Source organism: Lethenteron reissneri, chromosome 26 (assembly GCF_015708825.2).
Source record: "Lethenteron reissneri isolate LAM-NWPU_2019-01 chromosome 26, ASM1570882v1, whole genome shotgun sequence".
Taxonomy (NCBI): Eukaryota; Metazoa; Chordata; class Hyperoartia; order Petromyzontiformes; family Petromyzontidae; genus Lethenteron; species Lethenteron reissneri.
In genome coordinates, this window is record NC_083804.1 from 6,387,203 (window position 1) to 6,405,216 (window position 18,014).

The following is an 18,014-nucleotide window of genomic DNA, read 5'->3' on the forward strand; positions in this document are numbered from 1 at the left end:
TGTCACGTGTTTTGCCTTAACACCTGACCACAGGCATGCAAATTTAATTATCACAAGATAGACTTGCATTGGAATGTTTTAATCGCATTAGTTCTGCTACTCTACTCCCTGCCTGTCTACTTGTTCGTCAGCTGATTACGCTGTGGAGTGTGAATGCGTTTGCTTCGGCGTACCGCTAATTGACATTGCCATGATTTTGAGCAAAGGTTCATGTAAATGCTTTGTTTACACAAAGTTTTACTTGTAATTACTTGAACTTTGTAAAAAGATTGAGATTTTCATTTTTACTTTCATTATTTCGTCACACTCTCCTGCTCTCAGTGTGTGATGGAGTCCGATTTAAAATCTGTCTTTAACATACCCAGAGATGTAGTGCATCTGTTGGCGTTTTTGCCGACGATGCGATGTTTTTTTTTGTGGAGTCCTTCCAAGAGCTTGGCGCTTGTCCCTTGAGGTTCTTAAAAAGGAGGCAAGTCAACTGGAATTGAAGGTCTTCTGGACTTAAGGCCTAATCCAGGCATTCAGAGACGTACTCAGTGATGCTATCCACTCGTGGTGTATATTTGTGTGTGTGTTGAGGTCTTCAACACACCAAAAGATAAAGATCCCCTGTGTAGCCTTAACAGACTATTGTGGCAAGTGCTGTTAGCGAGCACCTAAGAAGGCTGGCGCACAGCACACGAGGAGGTGGGTGGCCAGTATCATGCCCAGCTGCCTTTGTCTCCCCAGTGGCGATGATGTTTACACACCACACCAGGTACTAATTTGAGGCTGAGTCAACCTAGGGGAGGGCCATGACCGGTTCAGATGATCGTCTCTGGTGTTGGCTGTGAGTGGGAATTGAACTCGGGTCGCCGGGTTCATAGCGCGGCGTGCTAACCGCTGCACTATACCGCTCCTCAACACACGCGTGGCCTCAGAGTGCACCGAGCCTGGCACAAGCACCGCCACTTAGTGGCGAATGGTGGCTGTTGTTGTTGAGGTCTTCAATAGGGTCACTTGCCTTCTAGCATCATCCTTGGTAAATAGTGGGTTTGACTTGGAGGTCATTTAGCATCTTTTTCTGGCCTCTGGTACAATGGACTGGCTCAGTCAATCGTCAGGTGCTCTAGGCGTCTCTGCAGAAAGACTCGGCTACGTATCTTCACGGTGCCTGTGTTTCATCGTGAGTAATTCTTGGAAATCCATTCAATGCTGCCCTGACGAGGAAGCTGAACTCCCATCATTACCAAGTGTCTCCAGAGGATCATGGAGTGTCACCGGAGCCACTGTGTGTCAAACCAGCGATTTGGTTTTCATCTGGGTTGCACCAGTTACAGCGCTTTGGGCATGTGGCCTATTTCCTTTCGATTGATCTCTCACGCAGGATTATTTTGAAAAGGATTAAACCTCGGTGGAAGAGCCCAAGGAGGAGGTCACAACTCTCCTGGCTAAAGCAGATCGATCTTTATTGTTGGCAAGCACTGGGGATTAGAAGAGTGTCTGCCTGGGAGCATCCCTGGAGGGGACGCTGTGAATTAAATTAAATGTGGTAATGCACAGACTGCATGTCTATTCTCTCATTTTACTTGGATCTACCAGTTTGACGATGCTTTATATCACCATTATCATCGGCCGTGGCCAATCCACTGGCCTCCCAAAGCCGCCACTACATCTCACGATTCTCCGGTGTAATAATCCACGCAGCATCTACAAACGAACTGATTTCATCGCTCCATCTCCTTGGTCGTCGTACTCCCGGACAGGAGACATTTCTTGGCTGCCGTTACATCATGATCTTGACCATCAGCCAATTCATTACCTGTTGTGATAAAGACCTGGTTAACCACTTTCAATGAAATGTCATTGTTGCTTAAAATAAATGTTTGACTTTATTTAGAGAGGATCTGAACAGAACCCCCGTGTAATGGATGCGTGCGATGAAATGGCACGTTCGTTGTTTATCGCGTCAATAATTACAATTGTAATATGAGCACACGAGTGTGCGTTGCATTTTGCAAGATGTGACACGGTAATTAGTGTAGATTGGGCGTGCAGCGCAAGTTAAACAAGATGCCATGACTTCACACGCCAGATCTGTTTACGACTTTCAGCAGGGTGCAGCCTCCAGTCTACTAAACCATAAACTATTTTTTTATTTTACCAGGTAAAGCCCACAAGCGACCTGGCCAACAATCATAGCTCAACGAAGCGGCTTATCACGTGGAAATTTATCGCAGCCAAATACTCTCAACGCATGTTTCCATATGTGGAGGGAAAAACTGGACGACCCGGAGAAAAATCCACGCGACCTTGGGGAGAGACACCGCAAACTGACGTCTGGCTCTGGATTTAATCCTCTTGCATACCGGACGAGGCAGTTAACATCTTGCCACCGAAATCGAGGGGTGTCCTTGGGCATACGGCTTGCAACAACCACTTACAGTTATATACCGTATATGCCAGCGCTATTGTAATAAACACCTTAGGGTTAAAACGCGCATCACAAAATTTACGAGTCGGCTTGCCAAGACCAGGGCCCGTCAACTTAGCCTCGCCCCCTCTCCCGTCTTTTATTTACAATAAAAACACTGGCGCGGGGTGGTGTGTGTGGCCGGGCGTGCGACGGCAGTCGTGTCGTGTTGTCCTTGCTTCGTCGGGGAGTCGTGGCTCAAGCGCCCGCTGCGTGCGCGTGTGTGTGTGTGTGCGTGTGTGTGCGCGCCCGTTTGTTGTTTTCTCCACGGCAGTGAACGGCGTGTCGTGGCCCAGCGACACCACACAGAGGAACAGCTGCACCTTCTCGTGCCGCATGCTCGTGCGGCCCCTCCACGACTCCGAGGCGGAGACGGACGTGGCAGCCGGGGCTCCGGGGGCAGTCGGGGTGGCCGGGGCAGCCGGGTCCACTGGGGTGGCGGCTCGGGGCAGCGGACCGGGGGCCGCCCAGGAGGAGCTGCAGAGATACGAGACCATGCAGTGCTTTGCCGTCACGCACCCACGCGCCATCAAGGAGGAGGGAGAAGGTTCGTCTGCTAAGGAGTTGCCGTGGTCGAAGCCGATTGGCTACTTAAGCCTCTAGCATGAGCCGTTTACCCTTGGTTGCACGTCTTGAGTCCATGGTATTTTTATGCCTGTAGGGAATGACCCCCTGTTCACTTCCGACGAAGTGGTTCTCGTCTGTTGACACTATGGGGATGATGGACAAGTGGCCACCGTGCATCACAGGCGTGATCGGCTTCGAGGCTGGTTGCGGGCAGCAAAGGACAGTGCGGCAAAATCCATTGTTGTATTGTACTTCTATGCTCCTTGCCTTGTCCAACCAGCACTGACTAGTCTTGTTGAACTATATTCAAATAAACCCCTATGACCTACGCAAAGTATGGAGGCCTTAATCCAGCAGTGGGTTGACGAAAAGGCTGTACACGTACATCACAGTAATACCGTACAGTATCCCACAACCTGAGAAAAAGCCAGCATGGTGGGATACTGCAAGAGTGGACATTGAAGGTCGGGTGGTTGACTTGACAACAACTACGGGAACAAGCGGAAGGAAGGAAGCGATGGCTAGGTGTGGTGGCACCAACAGCATTGTTCATGATGACCTCCTGACCTCGACCTATCCACGATGGTAGACGTGCATCGATAGTTTTGCCGATCGCGCTTAAAAGTGACGGTGCACATGTCCAGCTCTTCTGTCAATTCACTGCCGGATGAGGGCTTCCCGACACGGCACGGGTCATGAGGGTTATTCGCAGCATAGTACATTAAATACAACAGTGACATTTTCTAGCCCTGTAACAGCTTTCAGGAGTTGTTTGTTTTTATGCGTTGCGGTCATTCATCCAAGCACTCGCTTGGCACATCTTATTGGCATCTCGAGATCTGACGCATTTTGGGTGATTGGGCGAGGGAACTAACAAATACCCGTGGCTGAATAATGCTTTCGTCAGGCACGCGCCTCCTCGGTCTGCTGAAAACAAAATAAAATTTTCGGTACATTCTTCGTCATGCCACCAGCACAGTTTTGTGGTGTTGTCGGTAGCGGGCGGGAGATGAACGTATGCCGCGTGCTTGTGCCCCCCCCCTCCACTGTGTGCGCGCAGACCTGCAGTCCTGCCTCATCTGCGTCGCTCGACCCATGCCCAGGTCGGAATCGTTCTCCACGCGGCAAGATCCCACGGGTAGGTGACACCTCTCCACCCCCCCCCTCCACTCACCGTGCCCATACCCTAAGACAAGACGTCTTCTCTCTGCTCACCCAGTTTGTGTGTTTTTTCTTCTCACGCGCCGGTGCGCAAGGGCACGCAGCGCAGCATAAGTCGGCAAGCCCGACGAAGTGTAAAATGAAGTAGCCTTGACGCTTGATGGTAAAATGAGAGGAGGCGTAAAAACGTGGAACGTGTGCGCCGAGCATTTGATGCGGGCGCTGCAGCGGCGTGAGCGCTTGGGCTTTGCACGCTGCACACGGACCCCGTGGTGTAAGGCGTGGAGTGAATAAGAACAAGCGGAACAAACGTAAATTAACATACGCGTCGTTAGTGTAATGTATTAAACTAATCTATTATTTTGCCAGGTATGGTCCACTGAGCTATATTGCTCTTGTTTTAGAAGCGACCTGGCCACAAATGATAGCTCAACTATGTGGCTTATCATGTGGAAATTTATAGCAGCCAAATACTCTCAACGCGTGATGTTGATTCGAAATGTGGAGGGAAAAACCGGAGGACTCAGAAATCCACACGGGGAGAGACACGCAAACTCCAAATATACAGCAGGCGTCAGGGTTAGAATCGAACCCACGACCTCCTGCATACCAGATGAGGGAGTCAATATCTCGCCACAGCGATGATCCGGTATTATTGATGACATCATTATTTCGGTCAATTTCTGGTTGATGATTGGCTTCATTCACATCAGTGGCACTGTTTGTGCTGGGTGGAGGCTGCACTTATGATCCAGTGTGGATGCGCACAGCCGACCGAAATATACTCTTGTTGTTCAAACAACATTTTAAAACCTCTTGGTCACTTGCTGGCATACGAAAGTGCTGATATTTACATCCAAGCTGTTGTGCAATTGGCATGAGGTGAGAACTCTTTAACACGGTAAAAAAAAGGCAGGGAAAAAGGCAGGCAATATTCTTCGTAATTTTTTTTCATGTTATTATTACAAATGTTTTTAGGATGCTTTTGCAGTCCTGATACCTTTTTTTTGCGTGGAGTTCAGGCGATGTTGCTACTTGCAATTCTAATAAAGTAATTTTCAGGACCGTTTTTTTTGCATTGCAATGTTTGGCCAATAACGGTTACATTTTATGTTTTTATTATTATTATTATTAGCATTAAACACGGGATGTTGAAACAAGTTGTTTGCAACACATTTGAATGAATGTCAAGTAATAGGAATGCATGTAGCTGAAGGTGCTTTGCTCATCATTGCCTTGTCCTCATGCGTGTTCGGAAAGATTGCGATGCCACATTGCTGTTGGGCAGCTGAGGGAGGCTCACTGTGGGTGATTTGCAGACACCTTTGGAGTGCTGTGCTTAGCACGCTGCTCTATTAACCTGTTGTCCGGAATTCGAATCCCGCCCAAGGCTAACATCAGTGACGTTTGTATGTACGTTGAACTTCTTTCGCACCGTACCTAGCCAACCGTGCTAATTGTAGGTGCGGTGGAAGGACAACAAACTAAACACAAAAAGCAGTTCTAAATAGAAACATTTTCAATCTCGTTTTAAAAGTGCACACCTCCAGTTGGGTGCCCTAATGGAGCGTTCCAGACGGCCGCAGAAGCGCATCTGAAAGCGCTCGCTGCAGTGACCGTCTTTGTCTTTCTGAACGAGTCCTGGGCCCGCCCCGAGGTTGGCTCCACTTCAAATGAGGACCTGGTGTGATGTGTAAACATCGCCACTCGGGAAAAAAAGGCGGCCGGGCGTGGTGCTGGGCCACCCACCCACCTCGTGTGTTGTGCCCGCCTTCACAGGTGCAACTTGCAAACAGCACTTGTCCCAGCCGTGCATTAAAGGCTCTATGGGGGGGGAATCTTTGTTATTGTCCAGGAAAAATCGTGGCAATCGACACGAGCAGCCTGCGTGCCTCGATGACCGTGGGCTGGGAGGACCTGGTGCGGAGATCCATCAAGGTGTTCTACCAGGCAGCTGAAGCCAACATGTCCCTCGCACGCCGCCACCACCAGGAAGGTACACACGCACGCACATACGGAATCAATGCACGCACGGGCACGCATGCAAACGTCCATTCGCTCACACGATGCAGGTACGCACATCCACATGTATGCCAAAGACGCTCTTACTCTGGCATTGCACAACAACAGGCTAATGGAATAGTCTTGTGTATGTATGTGTGTGTATATATACAGAGTGGGTAGCAATAGTGCAGTGGTTATTGCACTGCGCTATGAACTCGGTGACCCGAATTTTATCCCTGCTCATGGTCGGCCAACACCAGTGATGATTAACTGGTTCTGAGCCTCCCCTCGGTCGACTCGGCCTCAAATGAGTACCTGGTGCGGTATGTAAACATCGCCACTGGGGAGACAAAGGTGGCCGGGCATGGTGCTGGCCAACCAGCCCCTCATTCCATGCTGGTATCCATAGGTGTTTGCTAACAGCACTTGTCCAAAAAGTCTGTTCAGGCTATACGGGGGATCTTTGACTTGTATCTATATACACATAACGTGCAGTTTGTGTAGGGTTGAGGATTTATCATCGTAATACTGGAGACTATAACAGATATATTCCTCTCTTTTATTTAAAATTCAGGGGTGAAAGCTCTGCGGCTTGGGTTTTAACTGTCACTTCACAAAAGTGTAGCTTTTGACGTCCAATCCAAAATGAACGTGACAAGGTGGAGCTGTTCTTGTAATTTATCTTTGCGGTGATTTTAATTGGCCTCTGCAAGTGCTCCATTCGAATCAGAAGGTTTCAAGTTCACCGTAAAATCTGTCATTTTGTATGGAAGGCAACAGTCGCAGGCGTATGGAGGCACTGGGGGGCCCCCCACTTTAAGAATGTGGTATTTTTACCACTGCCTCATGCAGCCCATGGAAGTGAGCTCACCCTATCACTCATATTAGCACGGAGAAACTTTAGACTTTGACTTGGGGTGGAGCTGTGACCGAGTAGTTGGAGCACGGCGCAATGAACTCGCAGAGTCGAGTTCGATCCGCAACGACAGCTCGTATCTGAACCAGTCCTGGGCCTAGCCTTTCCCAACGCACACTGACCAGTTTGGTAAAGTCATCATGTTATAACATTGTATTATTGTTATTATTATTATCTATAGACAGCTCTATACACAACAATAATCAATTGCCGTGTTGAGTAATATACAAATAAATACATTATTATAAAATAAGCATCTAGTATCCATATCTTTGCTTATACATATATGGTCAACACACCCCCATGACTAACATGGCATTGGGAGAACTCGGGGTTGCACATTATTACCACAGTAAACTCTCGGCAGATTAATCATCCAGGTTGTAGATTAACCCTGCTTAAACCAACTAAGATATATTTACATAGACGCTGGTTTAATTATTCTCTGATTCTCACAGCAAGCACTTCAGAAAGTAAATTGACTAATTACAGTCAAAACAAAATCATCCTTTCTGTGTCTTCGCCCTCATTCTAAACAGGTATAAGCAATAAATGCGGTTTATAGCCTCACGTACGCGTGTCTTTAATTGTTTTATTATCCGGGAAACCCTTCGTGTTGGTTTTTGTGGGTGTGCTGTATGGCTTTGTGGTGTGTTTTAACGCTGTGCTACCTGTGAAACACATTGGGCAGCTGGCTGTATTACTTATAATTGAGCTTATCCACCCTCGACGTACACTCTAACAACTGTCGTGCCCGTACGCTCTTTGTGTGTTTCCTCTGCATCGGCGTTGGGAACTGTCCGAAGTTAAAACTTGTCGTCGGCACATTGTGGTGGCGCCGACGGCTTTGGCCACGATGACACCGTGATCTGATCTCATGTGTGCATGTGCGTGCGTGTGTGTTCGTGCGCGTGTGTACACGCGTGTCTGCGCACGTGCGGGGTGTGCAGTGATGATGAAGGGCATGGCGACGAGTCCGCCGTACCGATTCCAGCTGGCGGACGGTACCGTGGTGATCGCACAGACCAAGAGCAAGCTCTTCCGCAACAACGCCACCACGCAGCCGCACATGGTGCAGTCCATCCACAACGTTGTCAGGTCGGCTTGGCTTCCACGCTCCCCGCATCCTCTTTCCATGCCCAGCCACAGCAAGACGGAAACTGTCGAGTGGAATTGCGGAAATCTGCAGTCTGCCGGCCGGATTGGACCCATGACTTTGTTTAATCCGGCCTGCGGTGACATGAGGCTGTAGACAGCTTTTGTCAATGCATGCATCGTTAGCCATGTTAAATAGGGAAATGGAAGGGGAAAATGTTAACTGTATTTCAGATTTTTAGCCCGCTCATTCACTTCTGTTGTTGTATTGACCCTGGAGGTACGATGAGCTCAATCGACTCCGGAAATCAAGATTTGAATGCACAGCCTTCGAATTGTTAAACAAGCCATTTGCTGCAGCACCGCCTGAGATATTGATAAACTTTGTTAATCATGGGATAGTGCTGGTTGCAAATGCATTTTCGTAAATTAATTGACAACTCTTATGTGTGTGTTTATATATTTTATTTGATCTCTTTCAGAGAGAAGTCGATAATTGGCCAAGACACAATGGCACAGGCAGTTGGAGCTGGGAAACAAAACAACAGCAACGTAATGGTCAATAGCAGCCAGCACCAACACCTGCCAGGCCAACAGCCGATGTTACCTGTTGGTTCCAGCCAGGAACAACATCATCAACAGCAACAGCAGCAGCAACACCAGCAGCAACAGCAACACCAACAACAGCAGCAACACCAACAACAGCAGCAACACCAACAACAGCAGCAACAGCAACACCAACAACACCAACAACAGCAGCAGCAACAGCACCAACATCACCAGCAACACCACCACCACCAGCAGCAACAGCAGCATCAGCAGCAACAACACCACCAGCCAGTCAGCAGCCAAGGCTACAGTACATCTAATCCCACAGGCCATCCTACAGGCCAGCCCGGTTTCTGGCGTGCACCGGGCAGGTTTGGAGGGCCTAACGATGCCACGATGGGCAGGAGCCCATCGGCAGCGCAAGCCAACTCGGTGGGCCACCGTTTTGGCGGAATGAACGGCGGCGAAGGGGCGGTCAGCATGGCCGGCGTCATGGGTAACCAGGGCGGCACTAACGTGAGCGTGGGTGGCAGCCCTGCCCGAAGCAGCCCCGGCGCGATGGTGACGCAGGCCGCGATGATGATGTCGCCGAGGCAGAGGTGCAGCCCCGGCGCGGCCAACCCCGCGCACAGCAGCCCCCAGGGCTCGTTCGAGGCCCCACGGATGCCGTTCTCTCCGGTGAGCGCCGGCTCGACAGGCGGCATGCGCTCGCCCCAGGCTATGGGGAACATGCGCTCGCCGCTGGGAGCCATGAACGCCGGCAGTCGGGGCTGCGCCGGTGCCGCTCAGCCCGGCGCGGCCGCGGACGCCCAGCCCGGCGGTTTCGGCATGGCTAAAATGTCGTCGCCCGGCCAGAGGAACGTCGGCGCGGCATCGTCCGTGAGCGCACCGACGCAGCAGCCCATGTTGCGCAGCATAAAGGTGGAAGGTGGCGCGCCCACCATGTGTCTTGGGCAGTCGGAGGCTGCTGCCCAGTCGGGGCAAGCAGATTCCCTCGGACAGAAAGTGGGCGGTGGTTGCGGTGGTGGCAGCGGAAAAAACAGCAACAGTGGCTGCGTGGGAAAGGACGGCCCCGCATCTGGCAGCGGGGACTCGAGTGAACCGGGGAGCACTTCGGCCGAGGGCAAGGGTAACATGAAGCTGCTGCAGCTGCTGATTGGCGAAGGTGGTGGTGGGGGCGGCTCTGAGCAGTCAGGAAGGGACCAATTGCACGGGGGCAGGGGCGAGCCCATAAAGGTGGAAGCCGGAGAGAACGGGATGCCAACAAATTCCAGCTCGTCGGCGTCCGGCTCATCGGGGATGACCTCCCTGACGGAGAAACACAAGATCCTGCACAAGCTGCTGCAGGAGAGCGGGACGACTTTGGACGCCGATAAAATCATTGGAGAGGTGGTCGCCGCAGGGAAGACAGAAAATCTCTCCACGTCGCCATCGGCGGCGCTGTCATCATCCTCCTCCCTGCCGGGGGGCCCGGTCGAAATCAAGCAGGAGGTGGTGTCCGAAAAAGAATGCGGCGGCGGCGAGAATGGGATGCCGAGCATCAAGAAGGAGAAAGCCAGCCCCCAGAAGCGAGACAAGGACCACGTGTTGCTGCGGTACCTGCTGGACAAGGAGGAGGGTGGCAAGGTGCAGAAGGAGGAACAGGCGGCGGGCGCGACGGTGAAGGTCGAGGAGTCGCCCACGGGAGGGTGCAGCGGCTCGCGATCAGCGGGTGCCGACGCATGCTCCGTGAGCAGCAGCAGCGCCATCAAGACGGAGCCCGCGGAGAAAGAAAGAGTTGCGTTTCCTTTTTTCACTTTTGAGCGGGTCACGAAACGAGTGATATTGAGCGATAGCTTCGGTTAGTGGGGAATAGCGAATGAGTAATAACGGGTTATCGCTTCACGTCGTCGTGAGATGCATTTTTTTGTGGAGCTAGGGCAGGTGGGTTAAATATGAACGTTTTATTTTGTGATGATGTTTATGATTCAACGAGAGTCCAATGTCACTCTCCGATGTGTTTTTTTGGGTATAACGTTCACTGGTTCTCGGCACGTGCCGGGAGCGCCGGACCTCATGCCGAACTACACACGTTACAAACTCGAAAAAACATATCCAGCGCAATTGCAAAAGTCAATCCCGGCATCCTCCAAGAAGGAACTACTGGAGTGTCTCTTATCTCCACTGAAACATGCGTTTAGTGTTTCTCCGCTGTACATTTCCATGCGTTAGGCCACTTCGTTGAGCTAGCATTAGTGATAACCGAGTCGCTTCTAAAAAAAGAGCTGTGTAGGCTCAGTGGGCCTTACCTGGTAAAATAAATAAATATGGATCGTTCCATTGGGGGAGCAATGGACGATTCAATTTATAACACTTACACACTTGGAAGGAAAATGCGAAAAAAACGCCCCTTGTTTTTTCTGCCATCAGATGAAAAGAAAAGAAATGTTGAGTTTGCGCGATAAAACGGGTTCTTGTCTCCTGCAGAACTCCACCAACGACTTTGACAACCTCGACAGCTTCCTACGGAGCCTGACGTCCGACGCGGCTGTTCGGGACGTGGCCGAGGGTCGGTCCCAGGCGGCCACTACTGCGTCCACGCCCACAACTCCAGTGCCACCCATCACCCCCTTGTCCTCGACCACGGCTGGGTTTGAGCCGGCGCAGATGGGCGGCCACGGCGCCACCAGCGCACAGAACAAGCCGTCCGCGCCCACCAATGGTAAGGCGGGTGGGGGGGAGAGAGGGTCGCCTTCCATGTGGGGTGAAAACAAAAACGTTCGGCAGAATCTAAAAACGCTTTTTGTTGTGCTCACCTGTTGACGTAGAGACACGGCATCGTCGTTGCCTTAGAACGCTGCCGTGGATGTTGTTGCAATACTGGACACGCCGTTTCAATCATCCAGTGCGGCCGTTGTAACAAATGGGATAGGTCTACTAGATCTCCCACCCTTTCTGCCACCGCCTCTGTCCATCCGACAGAATGAATGGTTATAGCACAGCTAATCGATCCGAGGCATCTGGCCAGAATAGAACAGTCGGCTAAAACACCGTCTAGAGGGGGGCTCTCTAGACCTCCCTCTCTAACAGAGGCCCTTCCAGCAGCAGTGGCATGAGCGACGAGTAAGTTGCAAGGCCACAACGTTTACTTTGGGGACCCCCCCCTCTAAATTAATGTCACCTGACGTTCTCGCGGTGGCGAGCGCTTGAGAGTTGATATCTGCTGCCAGGTTTTACACCTGGAAAGACTGCCGCTTGCATTAGAGTGCGAGAGGTGAGCCCGATGCCAAGGGAGGGGTCCCAGCGCCAGCAGTCAAATCAACATTGCATTTTTTTGGTTGGGGATTATGCATCGGTGGGAGGGGAGGGGCTGCCGTCATTAAAAGCAGAGCGCGCATGTAAATGTTGCCGCTTCTTATTCAAAATTTCTCATGCAGATGTTCTTTACGGACTGCGTGTGCGCGTGTTCGCGTGCGATTGTTTTGTGCGGTAAGATTTTGGCGCCATGCCCGGCTCCCCCGCGCCGCGGCCATCCTTCTCGCGCTCCGTGTCGATGGACCCGGCGGCCGTGGGACCACGATGCAGCCCCGGCGTTTACTCGCCGAGCCGGCGCGGACCGAGCCCCTACCCTCCGGGGCTACGCTCGGTGTCTGCCAACCAGGCCTGTCACCCCTGCCAGCCGGGGCAGCCTGGCGTGGCCAACAGCAAGGGCAACGCGGGCAGTCACGGTAACTTGCCCGCGCACTTGAGTATGTTTGGCACGGATGTGGGACCGTGGTTACGAATGTGTGGAGACTTTGTTTACTGTTGGGAGATCAGTAGGATACATTGTGGCACAAGTGTAAGAAAATAAAATAATTACGATTGTGGCTCCTGATTTACCAATACATGCACTGGGAAAATTAACTTTCCTTCTACCACCTCCCATACGGAAGCGTTTATAAGCCGCTCTGTATTGTTCTCTAAGCTCGTAATGCTTAGTCCCCCTTGTGCATCTTCCCTGCACTAAACCCCCGAGGCTTCACTTAAACTCCACAATGAGACGCTGTCATTCCTCCGTGCCCATGAGACCCAGGTTGGGCGCAACTGTCTGTGAGTGCTGAAGAAAAAGAACACGCGCTCCTTAAAAACAAACAAACAAACAAACGCGTCGGGTGCTATCCGTTTGCCCGCACGGTGACCGCGCTGCAACGTAACGCGATACACTGGCTGCTTGCATCATTGGCCGCGTAACCGGAACCCGTGGCGCGTGGCACAGCGCGTGCCGTTGATACGGCCACCCCCCCCCCTAAACCCCGCCACCCCCCCCTCCTCACCGTGCCTCTCACGCAGGGGTCATGGTGGGAGGCATGCCGGGGCCTGGCGGCGGTGTGGCGGTGACGGGAGCTGGCATGGCGGTGCCGGCGCGCCGAGCGAGCATGACGGAGGCAGAGGGCGGCTCCTGGGCGGCGCAGGTGTCGCCCGTGGCCGGCGTGGCGAGCGGGGTCGGCATGCCGTCATCCCCGGCCGCCGCCCCGTGTCCCAGCGCCGCGTGTGGCCCCGTGGGCCACCCCATGAAGCCAAGGGTCGGCGCGGTGGGGCGCCCGCTGTCGCAGCAGCAGCAGCAGCCGCCACCCATGATGGGTGAGCGCTTCGCCGACTCCCACGTGGGAAGATGCGCACATCTTGGCTTTGTTTAAAAATGGCGTGGTGCGGCCACGGTGTTGGGGGGGGGGGGGTGCCACAGTGGCGAGATGTTAACTACCTCGCCTGGTGTGCGGGAGGTCGCGGGTTCGATCCCGACCTTGACGACTGCTGTATATTTGGAGTTTGCGGTGTCTCTCTCTCTCTCTCCGTGGTGGTCGCGTGGATTTTTCTCCAGCTCCTCCGGTTTTTCCCTCACACATGTGGAATCAAGATGCATTTAAGAGTATTTGGCTGCTATAAATTACCACGTGATAAGCCACTTCGTTGAGCTATCATTTGTGACCAGGTCACTGCTGAAAAAGACCTGTGAAGGTCAGTGGGCCTTACCTGGTAAATAGTTTATAAGTTTAATTTAAGACTGAATGCATTTTCTGGGTCACTGATGGATTGAAGTAGCCATGTGACAAGTAGCCATGTGACAAGTAGTCACAGCCATTGCGAGATGTATACTGGATGTGGTGTGCCGTGCCGGGTGCGGATTCTAATCAACGTTGCCGACCTAGACAGACTCGACTGAAATTAAGGAGCTCATGGCTGTGTTAATACCGTGCTGCGTGATTAGCACGATAAGTCAAGGTCAAACGTGTGTTGCCCTGTCACTGACGGTCCTGAGGCAGTGGTGTAAAATCCGCAACCCTCTAGTCATGTGAGGAGCTGTGCTCTCACTAAGACATTCATGGAAGGCGTTTTCTGAAATTATAATTGGAGAAATAAAGGCATAAATATAAATGAAGTAATTATCCATCTCAGAATTGCTGACACCATACTCATTGTCGTGGCCAATGGAAATTAATGACAGGGAACGATTGAAGAACATCACAAACAAAGCTGGAAAGTTGGAATAAATTGTCAAGTAAAGCAGATTTGATGAACCAAATAAAATTATTTTTGGAGGGCGGAGACCCAACTGGAAAACCCAACGAATTGTGTGAATCTGCGGAAAATTATTGATAGCAAGCCAATATAAAAATGATGCAAGGGAGGCGAATGAGAGCAGGTTGAAGTTTGTTTGGAAATTGGGATTTGATAATGAAAAACTATGTAGCGGTCCAACTCAATCAGTCCATGTTGCCTGCTAAATAAGTATCAATTACACTGAACAACAATAAAGAGGAACAACCGATCAGAAAACGAACTCAAACTCGACACATTGTACGGAGTGATCATGAAGGTAAATAGGCTTAGGCAGGGCACAGGGCTCAGAGGGATGACAGCCACAATCATCCCTTCTAATGAGCTGGGATCAGCACCTGTGTCGGAGCCAGATGAACTGCAGCATCGCAAGACCATACGAGGGATATTGACGTTGTGTAGAGGATCTTTATTCAGCAGTGGAGAGATCTGGGCTATTGATGATGCTCAAGGCCAGTGTTTCAATGTGTTCAGTAGATCCACTACACTCCAACATTGTATGATTGAAAACCTTCAATTATTACGAAATTATATTCCTCCTGCATTGTATGGTGAACTTATTTTGCACCGTACATCGCCAACCATGCTCATCGGAGGTGTGGGAGAAGGATAAGAAACTCAACATGAAAAGTTGTCAAAAAAATGGGTTTTCAATTTATATTTAAAAGTGCATAGCTCCAGTGGCTTCCTAATGTCGGAAGGAAGACAGTGTTCCAGATGGCATCTGAAAGTGCACGATGACTGTATTGCAGTTAATATATTACAACTTTCACAGATGTTTGTATTGTGCATCATCTTGGCTGCAGTAATATTGGGTCTCGTGAATGTGAGTATCTTGGCCCTAACATAGAGAATACATTTTGGCAGATACCTTTTTATTCTGACATTTGCAAAATTGGTAATGTTGCCTTGATATTGAAATGCTGTTTTGAACCTTTGAAGAAAAACGCATGGCTTCTATTGTGCAGCATTAAATGTTAACATCCATTTGTTTCTGTATTGTATGCGAATCCATCACGTAGGCTTTCACGACCAATATTATTCATGTCAGCATATTTTTTAGGTTAGATCATGTGAATGTTAGAGAGCATACATTGTAACTGTTGTGAGTTTTCTCTTGAGCACACCCGTGTGCTAAACTAGTAACACATTGGCATGTACAAACCTTGGCTCTGTCGGGTGGAGTAGGGTGTACCACACATGTACATGTACGCGATCTAATCCAAAATAACTTGATCGCGAATGCGTACGTTGTTTGGATGCGATTGCTACGTGAGGATGCTTTGTAAATGTCCGTGCTGGTTTCTAAGACTTCTCTCTTTGGCTGTTGTGTGTCCCTGCAGTTCCCTCCGAGATGGAGCTGGGCTTGAATAACTCCCCCTATGGCCAGCAGCCAGCGTCCAATCAGATGCCTCCTTACGGTGACAGCATGATGGGATTGGAACAGGGGTCAATGGCAGATGCAAACAGGTGAGCAAAACTAATATTCTGAACCAGGGGGGTCCGCGACCTGCAGTTCCGGAGCCGCATGCGGCTCTCTCGGGACTTGTGAAATTGAGGTTATTTTTTATTGTGCCAACGTCTCGTATTTACATTGCATTGTTGCTCTGGAAATAGAGGGTTTTTTTTACCGAATTCTAAAAAAACGATTACTCTCCTTGTTATTTTGGTTGCCAACCCCCTGGTTTATGCCCTGCTTATTTGTTTCACAAAGTCAGGCCGAGTCTCAAGACCTGTCGCAGGAGGTTCTTGCGTGAGAATATCTAACCAAATTTGTCATAGTTATTATGACAAATTGTGAGGAAAATAAAGTACGGAGAAAAGCACACGTGAATAAATGGCACGAAAAAAACACGTTCATATCGGCAATCTACCTGCTGTACTACCAACACCTGGCCACCGGTCCACACCACCGTATCTCACACGCAGATAACAGTCCATCTCTTCAGCATCATCATTAGCCATCGTCTGGCCACTGCTCAATGAAGGCCTCCGCAAGTCGTCGCCATTTGCCACGGCCTCACGATGCAACAGTCCCCGTCTGGAGAAGTCGTAGGAAACAGTGTGCACATCTATTATTCACTCCTTTTTCCCGGGCATTTATACCTTCATAATTAATAACTGTGGCGCAGCGGTGAGCTGCACTGTGCGGTGAACCCCGCAATACCAAGTTCTATTCCCGGCCACGGATTACATCAGCGGCGAGTTGATATCTGAATCTATTCTCCTTCTGCCCCTCCCGCACTTTCACCAACCCATACTGACCGGCATTGTGTGAAGTATTGTCAAGCAATCCCCACGACCAATCATGGCTTGAGTAGGCCTTAATCTAGCAGTTGATCGACAATGGGGTTGTGAAGAAAATAATAATAATCGCTGTATTCAGCTTTGCTGGTGCATCAGAGACTCGATGGGGCTAGGTTGCGCTCAAGGGAAAAAAATCAACCTTTATGTTACCTGATCATTATTTAGATTATAAACTGGTTTACATTCCCTTCACCGCTTACCCTACCCCCCCTCCTGCCCTTGTCCTCCTTCCACCGATATATTTACCCACTGGCCACCGAGCGTGGCTTCGTTTATGCAGGAGTGCATTTGAGCCTCGTAGAAAAGTCGGTAGATTCCACAGCGGGGCCCACTGTGAAGTGGCTTGATGGGGCCACCGGTGGGAGTGGGTGGGAAGAAAAGGGCGGCGTGTGAAATTGGTATTGTGCATGGGGGCGGGGTACGACCTACAAGCCAGAGTCGCAATCTGCTGCTTCTCCCCTCCCCAGCAGCACCACCAATGTCCGCAGCGGTAGAAGCAGCAGGTGCTCGTTTCATCGCTCATGCAGCCAAAGGCATGCGCGTCTTGAATCCAATAGCGATTGTCTCCCCCCCCTCCCGACGATCCCATGTTGGCTCCCACCCCTCATTCCCTTCCCCTCCACCACCACAATTGCATTCGCTACTGCTGCTTGTTTTTGTTTTACTGTAACACGTGCAGGGCAGTTTGTTAATTTTTAGCCTCCACCATAGTGCTTGTAAATAAATAATGAGTTGCCTTTGGAAAACGTGTTAGGTTATTTAAAAAAGGTATGACCCTAAGGTTGTTGAGATGGGCTCACAATGCCCGTGTTGGATCATTGCGGCAATGTCACTGAGGTTTCTGGGTTCAAATCCAAACTGTTACTCGGCAAGCAGCAGAATTTGTGTTATGGGGTGTTCAAGTGTAATTGGGTTCAGGGTCTCATCCCAGTGACAATTAACTCCGCAAAAAAACCTAAAATTTGGTTCAGTACTTGATCAATCGATACATTCCGGCTCTGGAAAAGTGCTGCCCTCTGCCGTGTGGACCAGAGACGACTTGAAAGGATCTCGGAAAGTAGAACCATGATATTCGCTTCTGTGGACTGTTCCCCTAACATCAACCATTACACTGATTCGTCAAGAGTTCCTGATGTCAAGTTCGTCTCGTTGCTGCAGGCAAGCCTTCACGCCGTCACTGGACGAGCTGCTGTGCCCGCCGACGAGCCTGGAGGCGCAAAACAACGAGAAGGCGCTGCTGGACCAGCTGGATTCGCTGCTGAGCAGCACTGACGAGGTGGACCTGGCAGAGATCGACCGTGCCCTGGGCATTGACAAACTCGTGCAGGTGAGAGTGTGTAGCTCCTGTGGGTGGGTGAGTGTGTGTGTGTAGCCCGTACAGCTGAA

The 18,014-nt window shown here is 50.7% G+C and overlaps 1 protein-coding gene across 1 annotated transcript in view; it reads left to right on the top strand.

The window, feature by feature from the left end:
* LOC133347554 (nuclear receptor coactivator 3-like) overlaps nucleotides 1–18,014 on the top strand; it is a 178,022-nt gene that overhangs the window by 144,782 nt on the left and 15,226 nt on the right. The window contains 10 exon segments of the mRNA XM_061559918.1: nucleotides 2,727–2,999; nucleotides 4,080–4,157; nucleotides 6,036–6,176; nucleotides 8,051–8,198; nucleotides 8,678–10,520; nucleotides 11,211–11,445; nucleotides 12,218–12,451; nucleotides 13,056–13,346; nucleotides 15,665–15,791; nucleotides 17,787–17,955. Of these exon segments, the coding sequence (XP_061415902.1) occupies nucleotides 2,727–2,999; nucleotides 4,080–4,157; nucleotides 6,036–6,176; nucleotides 8,051–8,198; nucleotides 8,678–10,520; nucleotides 11,211–11,445; nucleotides 12,218–12,451; nucleotides 13,056–13,346; nucleotides 15,665–15,791; nucleotides 17,787–17,955 (3,539 nt within the window).